At 39.7% G+C, this 12,002-nt stretch overlaps 1 protein-coding gene across 1 annotated transcript in view; it reads left to right on the top strand.

Moving 5' to 3' along the window:
* Positions 1 to 9,111, top strand: part of pth2 (parathyroid hormone 2) — a 37,141-nt gene extending 28,030 nt beyond the window's left edge. Inside the window, exon 3 of the mRNA XM_064341107.1 lies at positions 8,622 to 9,111. Within this exon, the coding sequence (XP_064197177.1) occupies positions 8,622 to 9,006 (385 nt within the window). The 3' untranslated portion in view covers positions 9,007 to 9,111. The remainder of the gene's footprint in view (positions 1 to 8,621) is intronic.
* The last annotated feature ends 2,891 nt before the right edge of the window (positions 9,112 to 12,002 follow it).

Here is a 12,002-nt window from a genome sequence, read left to right as displayed (position 1 = left end):
TAATTTAAAGCTTTATCACTCCAGGTGTGAGCATCACAGATCGAAAATCGCTTAAATGAAGCAAGACATTTGTACCATTTACAATACTAACATAGATTAGTTTTTATTCATAATTTAGGTGGAAGTAAAGCACCACAAATCTTGGTGAAAATGCATGCAAAAATGAAGTTGTTCTTTTTTTAGTTTGTAATGAAATACTGAGACATCCCATATACTGTATAAAACTATACATTAACTGGATCATTAACTCCTTGCCCACCAGTGTGCAGATTCTGAGGGTGATATTGTCAGGGATTGTTGTGTTAGGACCCAAGTGCAGAGTAAAAAACATTGGAAGCCCAAAAGGTAGGTTTTAAACAAAGACTTTACTTCCAAAAGACAAGAAGAACTCAAGAGGAAGAGAGAGACAAGAGGAACTCAAAAACACTAGAAAGACTCGAAAACAAGATAACAACCAGAGAAACTCGAAATACAGGGAACTTGAGAAACTCGAAATACAGGAAGCTTGAAAAACTTGAAATACAGGGAACTCGAAATACATGAAACGCAGGGGCACACAACTAGGGAACACAACAGTAGGATCCGGTAAGGGACTTAGGAAAACACAGGGCTTAAATAGAGGAGAGGGAAAACGAGACACAGGTGAACACAATGATAGAATAAATGAACACAATGATTGAATGAAAGAGGAGAAAGCAATGAGACAAATGAACACACGGTACCAAGATGTGAATTGCTGCCATCTGGCAACCAAAAAAGGAATAACTGTAACAGAAAAGGCACAACTATGACAGATATGCAGAAGTGCTAAAGATGTAAAAAGCAAAAAGTAAGCAATGTGCCCTGGTGTCCCTTAGTGTCTCTAAAGCTATCCAAAATGTTTACATTGTGCATTGCAGGAAATCATAATATAATCATGTATTTCACTACAAATCAACTGTTTTCACTCAAGAAACGCACTTTTGCATAATGTTCAAGTGGGAACAACCAGTACATCTTTCCACCAGTACAGAGGTCTAAAGACATGTCCATAATCCCTTCAAAAATGAATAAAATACTTTTTGTCTAGTATGAAGCATATAAAGGTTCTCCATTATGATGGAACATTTAAGATGAAATATTGATAACAGTAAAAAATAATGCACAAACATTGTGATACACTGTGGTGCACATATCTAAATTTGTAATCATTCACTCTTGTATGCTTTGTCTGTATTCTACAGTATGTAATAACTTGTTGCATGGGTATGGGGCGACATTAAAACAATATTCCACCGTCATAAAAGTTTTGACCATGTTCCAGCTTCACGTCAAATAGGTGCATGAAACATAACACGACATATCTACAGAATTGTTAGGCTGCAGTGTCCTCATTAGAAAATAGTGCTAACTTATTGAAAGACACTCAAATAAAAAAATAACATGTATGACTGAAATATTTTGAACAGTAATACTTACACTACCGGTCAAAAGTTTCAGAACACCTCCATTTTTCCCATTTTTATTGAAATTTACGCAGTTGTCTGAATGTACTCTGAAATTAAAGCATAGAACAAATAAGCAATTGGAGATGAAAATTCTTAAAAAAGAAATCATGGAACTGTACTGTTTAACACAATTTTATATAAATTTTCTGCTCATGAAAGTAGCCACCTTTTACAGGTATAGCAGCTGAACACACTCGTGGCATTTTTTCTATAACGGAAATCAAATATTATTTGGAAAGTTCTTCCCAACACTGTTGCAGAACTTCCCACAAATGTGTTGCACTTGTAGGTTGCTTTGCTTTCACCCTTCTGTTCAGTTCATCCAAAACCAGCTTGATGGGGTTTAAGTCTGGAGGCTGTGCTGGCCATTCCATGATTTCAAGCCTACTGTCTTGTTCTTTTCTTTTAAGTTAATTCTGACATAGCCTGGAGTTATGTTTTGGTCATTATCTTGCTGTAGGATGAACCCCTGACCAACTAGGCATAGACCAGAGAGTATTGCATGGTGCTGCAAAATACTGTGGTAGCCCTTTTGGTTCAGGGTACAAGTTACTCTGTGCATGTCGCCGACTATGGATCCAGCAAAAGAGCCCCAGACCATCACGCTTCCTCCTCCATGTTTGACAGTTGGTGTCACACACTGAGGAACCATCCTTTCATCTACTCGGCAGCATACAAAAACCCTGCGTGATGTACCGAAGATTTCAAATTTTGATTCATCAGTCCATAAGACCTCCCATAGGAAAGCAAAATCCAAGAAGAGATCTCATAGTTGTTTCTTATATTTCTCCTAGACACAAATGGGCTATTTTTAATACTAAGGTGAGACCAAAGGATTTTTCTCCTACTTCTCAAATTCAGCTCAGGAGAAACAACCACATATAATCTCATTTATGTCTTACTCTGATCAAAACAAGAGATCTCTAAATGATCTTAAATAAGTCTAATTTAAGTCTCCTGAACATGGGACCATGAGATCAGAGAAAGAGCTCAAAGAAAACTCAGCTATGACTCCTAGGATCTCACAATTCTTCTCAAATATGTCTCAGTTTTCTTATAGTGACCTCATGAGAAACAACCGCATCTCAATTCAATATCCATTTGTCTTACTGAAGTCTCAAATTCATTCTCTCATTATCTCATCTTTTCTCCTAAGGGGGTCTTAGGAGCAACAATTCAGATTGAAGTGATCTCAAAAAGATGTACAATTGAGATCTTATTACTTTCTTAAGAGTTAAAGAAAAGACTATCCTGAGGAAAATATTTTTCCTTTGGGCTTCTTCCAGTCTTCAGTAGTCCACTGCCGGTGCTTCATGTCCCCGGCAAGCCTCTTTTTCTTATTTTGCCATTTTAGCAATGGCTTTTGTACTTCCACTCGACCTGTCAAACCTGCAGCTCGAAGTCTTCTCTTTACAGTTGAAACTGAGACTTGCTTACTTCGACCACTGTTAAGCTGTGCTTGAAGCTGTTGTCCTGTGAGCCACCTATCACGCAAGCTGTTGACTATCAGAAACTTCTGATTCTGTTGTGGCTTTGGGTCTGCCGAGCCTCCTCCTGTCAGAGTTTCCTCTGGTTTCCAAGTGCCTTTTGATGGAGTAGGAAACTGTACTCACTGACACGTTGGCTTTCTTTGCAATTTCTCTAAAGGAAAGACCTACATTTTTAAGAGTTATAATGGTCTGTCTTTCTTCCTTTGTTAATTGCCTTTTCTCGCCATTATGATAGCAATATACTACTTTCTGCAGTGCAATATTGTACAAATAAATAAACTCTGAAATTTACATTATTCTTCAGTTTTTGGTAACCTAAACTTTTTTTTTTTTTACCTCTTGCACTTTACCGCTCACCTTTGTACCATTTCAGGTCATTCTCTGGACTTGAACTGCTTAAATTTCAATAAAATTGAAAAAATGGGGGTGTTCTAAAACTTTTGACCGGTAGTGTACATATCAAATATTAAATCCATGCTCACAGACATCCTCCTCCAGAGAATCAATGCTGTCGCTTTCCTCTTCTGACTTACTCCAGAAAACCATATCAGCTGAATAATATTTTCAAAATTAAAGCCGCAAGCGGGCTTGGGAGGGGTCCAAGCATTGGCACTATTGCGCCCCCTATGGGGCTATTTTAAAATGGTTTTGTCCTCATGATCATATATGTGCACCCAACATATCTACTGAATATCATAATGATTGTATAAAATATTGATGACTTATGGTCAATTTTGTGCTAAGAGATTACTTAGTTACGTCACCATGGATCTGTCCTGGCCACTTGCTGTAAAGACCTTTACTATGTCGTAACACTTAGATGGCCTGGCGTGTATGTAGAGCTGCAGCGCATCCACGCCGCAACTAAAAAAGGCGTCAGACTAATGTTGTCACCATACCAAAATTTTGACTTTGATACCGATACCAGTCTTACTATCACTATACACGATACTGAAACGATACTTGAAACTGAAACGATACTGATTCGATACTCGGTACCTAACGATACTGAAATTACCTTAAGAGAACAGAAACGTAATGTCCACAAGGGTTGACCTCATTTTCGAATTCACGGTTTATTAACAACCTGGTTTATTAACAACCTTTAAGTTGAAGCCTGTTCAACATATTAATAAGCATAGGCCTATAGTGTTACAACACTAAACAATAGAAAAATATATTAAATATATTTCAAAAATTAAAAAATTGTAACCTAAATAATCTTTAAACAGGTCTTTCACTTTAAAATAGATCTGAAAACAGCATATTTTCATAACAATAGAGCATCTTCCTATAATAAAATATTTCCAAATTAGAACACCTATTGGTACTGAAGTGAACTGAGTCGAAGCTTGCGCTGTATCAACAAGCATGAATGCGCAAGCGCACGTCACCTGACTTGGCTACCTTAGTTGCTACTGCCATCTAGCGAAGATTCTGACAAATTACACTTTTCATCCTCTCAATCAGTAATGCGGGAGATACATTTCCCTGGCTTTTACATTTGACCCAAAAGTACCGAACGTCGGAAAATTCTAATACTGAACCGTTACTTTACGTTAAAGTACCGAAAAAGTGCTGAAATTTCGGTATACCCTGCAACACTACGTCAGACACATATTCCAATCCATTGTTCAGCTTAGCAAAGAATGCAAATTTCAGAGCGCCTCAGAGACAGATAGAATAATAATACATATTTCAAATAATAAATAAAAACTGCAGCTGTAGACACATGAAAGTGTGTTATATTATGGTACATTATGGTAGCAACGGAACAAAGCGGACTATATATATAGGCTATATTTACCGTCATTGTTTTATTATTCCAGCGTGTTTTCACATGTTTGCAGAGAAACTCAAATACTATCAATAAAAATGGTTTAGGTATTTCTCAGCATAATGACAGCTGGGGATGGGAAGATGTGAAAACAATTTTCAACCATTCACCACGTTTTGGCAATGTTCCAAAACTCTTGTCACCACTGTTGCATGCATCACAAAAACTATTACACTACTAACGCTTACAATAGTGTAAATATCCACATTATATAATACCACTAACCTATTTAAAGACACTCAATTTCAAAAATAATGCATATAACCAAAATATTTTGAGAGGTAATACTTACATAGCAATGATGAAATTTTATCTGTGTTCAGTAGAGACAGAGACAGTAAATCAAGTCCTATCCGCTTCTGTTTTGCTCCAGAAAACAATGTCAGAAAGGTCTATCAGCAAACATTTGGCTTAGCTATGCCCAGAAGTCCTCAATAATAATAGTACTCTCCAAGAAATTATGAAAAATTGTTGACAACGTTTCGTTAGGTGCAGCGTCTTTTACTGCTACCCCAGAGTGACTGCGTAAGTGAATGTGATGATAAGAAAATTATTGGTTACGCTGACCGATAAAACGCTATTCCAAAAGCAAAATCAGACATGTTATACATCGTTAGAAAGCTTATACTCTCATCTACTGAATAAATGAATTGTCAGTCAAGCCAGGCTGTACTAAAAAGGGCGACAGCACTGTGAACAACAGGTGTGGTATTACGCACAGCTATTTTTGAAGGCACCCAGGCATCACAGATGCGCGTATATTTCATAAACTCGTTGTCCAAGACAATATATGACCACTCAGTCACAAAAGGGACATCTCTACACGTAAAACCAACAGTAAGGTTGTATATTTATTCAATATTTAGTCTGAGATATTGACTGTAGAATGACATGGTATCATTTTTTAAAACATTGTCTCGTTTATTTCGTTATTCAGTGAGCAGCCTTTTCACTGCTGTATTGACATATCTTAGTGCTATTGTCGGGTTTATCTTGTTGCTATGATGGAGTACAATTTTTAGAGGTGAAAGAATATTTTTATGAATGCCCAGATAGACAATATTGTCCATTATGTCATGGGTGGGGGGTGTAGTTGTAGATGAGACTGCAGGGAGGGGGTGCGTGTTAAATGGGGACGGAGTGTGGCACAGTGGGTAAGGAACTGCGCTTGTAACCGAAAGGTCGCAGGTTCGATTCCCGGGTAAGGACACTGCCGTTGTACCCTTGAGCAAGGTACTTAACCTGCATTGCTTCAGTATATATCCAGCTGTATAAATGGATACAATGTAAAATGCTATGTAAAAAGTTGTGTAAGTCGCTCTGGATAAGAGCGTCTGCTAAATGCCTGTAATGTAATGTAATGTAAATGAACGACCAGAGCGACAATGGTGGCACTGCGAAACTCCGTATTCGGCATGGTTGTCGTGTATCGTCTACTAATTAAACTAAAACAACGTGTTTCTGTTTTTAACTCATACTTTGGTTGCAGTAGCACTGAATGTCTGAGCTCAGTAATCTCGGCACGCCAACGTGCCGACCACTAGGGGCTTAATATAACTCAAGTGGTTAATATAACTCATGGGTCCTCTCAATGGGTTTTCTATGGAAACTTGCTTTCTGAAGTAAAAGCTTCTCAGAATTAATAACAGTAACTAAGGAAAGCGGGTTTTGTGTTATACACACCTACAGTCACACAGCGTGTTACCACACTAGATGAACAAAAGCAGGAAGAATTACAAGTATTTAAAGAGTAATTGCACTCACTGTTTCAGCCTGGCTCTGCCAATGACACAATTCTGAAAATTGCATACTGGAGTGGGTGGAGTGGGGTCGTGTGTCTATTATGGATAAAACTGTCAAACAAGGCATTGCAGATCAAATATGAATCAAGATTCAGCAATTACATGGCATATTCTCGGTTTGTGCATCCACAGGCGCCAGGTTTGACCAGGAGTGTCACTAGATAGAGGGTGATTAAACCAACATAACTAGCCCCCTATCATTGCCCACCAAGAATGAGTCAATTGTTGCTTTGGCCATGGCTGATAATGGCGTGACCAGGAATCAAACACTCAGTTGCAGGGCTCATGCTTTTGCTATGGTTCGGTTTGCTCTTGCTTTGGTTTTTGATGCACTAAACTAATACCCCCTGTAGGGCTATCAGGCCTGAGAAATCAATAGACAACCACAGTTTGGCCTGAAGGAATGGCAGAAATACTTGTGACTGAGGTACAAAAACAAATTAAGAGACAGATGCTGTTGTGAATGACACCTCATCTCTGTAATAAAGCTTAAGTAGCCTACACATAGTACACATAGAGCACAGTCAGGTGAAAATTTATGTTCCTTTACATTACAAGTTGTATTTTTACTAATATTCACCACAAGTTTTAAAAGTGCATTTGTGGCCAACCACTTTGGATTACAAAAATTATTTTGATAACTTTTTATCAGTAAATGCATCTGTGAAGGTTTTGTTCCATTCACATGAAGCATTTAGTTATGCCTCACTTCTTGTTTACGTGAATTTGCCAAAAACAAATTGATGAGAGAGGTATGGTGAAAGGCTTTTGAGTGGAAAAATTATTTTGATAACTTTTCATCAGCATATCCTCCAAAGGGTCATAATCCAGTTTTTTGTGGACATTGGCCCAGATGTCAAGTTTTAAAAGTGCATTTGTGGCCAACCACTTTGGATTACAAAAATTATTTTGATAACTTTTTATCAGTAAATACACCTGTGAAGGTTTTGTCCCATTCACATGAAGCATTCAGTTATGCCTCACTTCTTGTTTATGTGAATTTGCCAAAAACAAATTGATGAGAGAGGTATGGTGAAAGGTGTGGAAAAATTATTTTGATAACTTTTCATCAGCATAATCCAAAGGGTCATAATCCAGTTTTTTGTGAATATTGGAACATTGTCTCTGGAATACATTTTGGCTGTGAAATGCAACATTTTAAATGACAGAAAATGACATATGGCAGAAATTAACTGTATAAATCCTATTCAGTCCTCTTTACTGATTCTAAAGGTACCACGTTTTTTTATCCAGGCCAGAGGATTCCAGAATTATGATCAAAAAATGCACAAAACATGCCTTTCCTGAAGTTGGCACTATAGAGCATAAAACCTGTGGTCAAAAGCCCTTGAGGCCATGAGCGAAATACATTTGTGAAAGTTGTCACATTCGCATTCAAAATTTGGGAGTTATGCTTCACTTCTTGTTTGTGTGAATTTGCCACAAACTTTGTGAGAGCAGTATGGTGAAAAGCTTTAAAATGATAAAACTTTTTGTAAAACAACCATTTGTACGTTGGATCTTTTACATAACAGACATGAGTCAGAAGAAGACACTTCATGTGTAGCTGAATGTACCATTCCTGGATGTTTTGTTGTGTCCGGAGGGGCTAACAGCACTGGCATGGTCCAGATTCAATACCAGACTGTGGAACCCATCCATGCACTAGAACAGTGCCTTATCATAATGAGCTTCCCAGCAGCCATTACTTACCTAATTTGATTCCCTTAGGTTATTATCCTCCAAAGACCAAGCAATTCATTTTGGTACGTAGGGGACATGAGTCTCTAGTTTTAATCTTAAAACTCATATCATACTATGCTGAATCCTACACTTAAAGGAACATTTTATAATAAAATTGTATTATGTAAAAAAAATTCAAATATTTTTTTTCTGTTGCGCCTTACAAGATTATAGCAAATGAGAACAGAATTGATTGTCATTTTAACAGGTTAAATAATTTTAAAAGTTTTTCAATTTGCTCTCTTTCATTGTTTATTTCCAGGTTCTCATCTCCTCCCATTGGTCAAGAGGTGTCCAAATTGGCACTGTGGGAGATGCTGTATCCCTCCTTCTCTCTGCATGACTGGAGCATTCAGATGATGTCAGCCCCAAAGTCCTTCACCCCCAAACCAAAGTCTCAGGTGATGGCCAGTGACTCCTGGCTTCCTGTCAGCCAATCACACATGGAGGCCCTTATCGAAGAGGCAGAGCTCAGTAAGAACAGGCCACCAAACTTGCCCCCATGGGCAGGTAACGAGAAAAAGAGGAACATTGTTGTGGCAGATGATGCTGCTTTTCGGCAGAAGAGTAAGCTGTTAACAGCCATGGAGAGACAGAAGTGGCTCAACTCGTATATGCAGAAGCTGCTGGTTGTCAATTCCCCATGAAAACCCTACAAAAAAGCAAAATTTTTGAAAGATCAAAAATATAAATTTTTCCTGTACTATAAGTGTAACCATATTTCAAATTAATAAAATGTGAGCATAACACCATTAAGTGATTGAGCCTTATGAAATGTCTGGAAAACCTGTGTTTTTTTAAGTTGGCATGGTTTCTCACATATTTCTGTTCACTCAGGTCAGGGTCTTCTCTCTCTCTTTCTCACACACACTCACACACGCAATAACATGTTCAAAAGGCTTTGTTAATGTCACAGAAAAGTGTATACCCACAGATCAGTGCATTGTTGTTTCTACTGAGCAACATTATTATTGTTTTTGAAGGAATTTTAATTTTATGTTTTTACCCATTATATAAGAAGGCTATTAAGAGGCTGTAAGGACACCGCATAAACAAACGTATCTGGACACCCCTTGGTCTGGGGCTGTTTTTTGCGGTTTGGGCTAGGCCCTTTAGTTCCAGTAAAGGCAAATCTTATTGCTACAGTATACACTGACATTCTAGATGATTCTGTGCTTCCCCAGCAGTTTGTAGACGGCCCATTCCTGTTTCATCATGACAGTGCACCAGGGAACATAGCGAGGTACATATAGAAATAGCTTTGTCGAGAACAGTGTGGAAAAAGTTGATTGGCCTACTCAAAGCCCTAACCTCGACGCCATCCAGCACCTTTGGAATCGATTGGAAAGCCAACTGTGAGCCAGGCCTAATTGCACAATCAGTGCCCGACCTCACTAATGCTTTTCTGGCTGAAAGGAAGCATATCCCTGCTCCAACATCTAATATAAAGCTAGGCTACATATTAATGCCCATAATTTTGGATGAGATGTTGGATGTCAGGTGTCCACATACTTTTGGCCATGTAGTGTAACTTACCGTCTATTTTTTCCACAAACTATTCCGGTGCATGCATGGATGGATATTTCTGTGTATGTGTTTGTGTGGAATATGTGGTATTTGTGAGGGAGGCCTACAAAAATGTAGGAAACCTTGGCTTGTACTGGTTAGCTGCACTGTGGATCAGGGGTGCAAAAAATGGAGAAACATTTTCATTATTGCTGATGTATAATTTCTTGTTCATCCTCAGTGCATATAGACTATGATTCTTGACACATTTAAGCCATCTGATATTTAAACCGTGCTGTCAGACTTAACATTTTGAAATATAGCTGTATAGCTGAAAATCTCAGCAATTTCATTGTGGGATAAACTGTACCTTCTATTAAAATTTAGTTTACTACAAAAAGTAGTTTGGCTAACATTAGGGATTTAAGCTAGGCAGTGCAGTAGAGCTATCCCAAGGCTAGGCCATCTGCATGTAAACCATGCCTCACTGGTTCTTAACTTTGGAAGTGAATATCTTGCACTGGTACTGGAAGGGAAGTACTGTCTCAAAATTAAAATGGATTTTTATGAGTCCAAGCGAACCTGTTGGATCCGTATTTTAGTCCTGTTTATTATTTTCTCCAGTGATAACTCTTAAAACTATTTAGGTAGCCTAATCTTTTTTAAAACTTGTCTCAACTGTTGCTAGTCAGCAAGCTTAGTTGGGCGTTAGCTGAGAATATCTGTAGTTGACTTGCTGTTGTTAGTTAGTTAAAGGCGTTAGTGAAACTGTGTGCGGGGATTGGTGTTTAACTTCCCCGTATTGTTGAGCTAATTTCGAGTAGCTTCACCTGGTGCTTATCTGCCCTAATGAAGCTAATGCAAACACGTAATTGTCACCCGGTATTTATAGCTCCAGCAGAGGCTGCCATAGGCAGCCTCGTCGTCAGTTTATCATGTTTTTAAACCCCATTCCCTTGTGCGCGCTGCCTCGCCCCAAATGGTCTGTTCACCGTAGGCGTAATTTAACTAACTTGATCTACCCACCCTTATCCACACCTCAGGAATTCACTGTCACAGGTGGATTATGGAACTGCCAGTCAGCCGTCCAGAAAGCTGACTTCATTACTGCCTTTGCCAAGACGAAGTCTCTTGACCTTCTGGCTCTCACGGAAACCTGGATCACTCCCGATAACACCGCCACCCCAGCTGCCCTGTCTGCGGGATACTCCTTCTCGCACACCCCCAGGGCCTCTGGCCGAGGCGGGGGTACCGGTCTACTCATTTCCTTGTCCTGGAAGTTCTGTGTCCTCCCCAGTCCTAACCCTACTTTCTCCTCCTTTGAATTTCACGCGATTACTGTAACTCATCCCTCTACATTTCACGTTATTGTCCTGTACCGCCCTCCAGGTCCACTCGGCTCGTTCCTGGACGACCTGGACACTCTCCTGAGCTCTCTCCCTGAGGATGGCACTCCTGCTATTCTACTGGGAGACTTCAACCTCCCACCAGAAACCTCCCAACTGTCCAGGGTTGCCTCACTCCTCCAGTCTTTCGCCCTATCCCTGTTCTCCTCCCCCCCCACACACAAGGCTGGTAACCAACTAGACCTTGTATTCACCAGAGGCTGCTCCATTCCCCAACTTGCAGTGACTCCCCCCCTCCATGTCTCGGACCACTTCTTTCTTTCTTTCTCCCTCTTCTATTCACTCCCCCTCAATTCATCCAATAGCTCACCCACAGTAACTTCCAGGAGAAATCTCCCTACTCTGTCACAATCCTCCCTCGTCTCCACTGCTCTGTCTACACTTCCCCCTCCTGCGTCTTTCTCTAACCTGCCAGTTGACCTTGCCACCTCCACCCTCAACTCCTGCCTCTCTCAGTCCCTCGACTCACTTTGTCCTCTTCTCTCCAAACCAGCACGATCCTCACCCCCCTGCCCATGGCTGACCGAGTCACTACGCTCCAGCAGAACATCACTGCGGGCTGCAGAGAGAAAGTGGAGAAAATCCCGATCCTCTGATGACCTGACCGCATACCATACCCTGCTGGCGACTTTTACATCTGCCCTCACGTCTGCAAAAGCCTCTTTTTTCCAATCCAAGATCAGCGCATGTGTCTTTAATCCACGTAAACTATTCTCCACCTTCTCTTCCCT

This window comes from Anguilla rostrata, chromosome 6 (genome assembly GCF_018555375.3).
Source record: "Anguilla rostrata isolate EN2019 chromosome 6, ASM1855537v3, whole genome shotgun sequence".
Taxonomy (NCBI): domain Eukaryota; kingdom Metazoa; phylum Chordata; class Actinopteri; order Anguilliformes; family Anguillidae; genus Anguilla; species Anguilla rostrata.
Note: the sequence above shows the minus strand (reverse complement) of the source record. Positions and strands in the feature narration are given on the sequence as shown.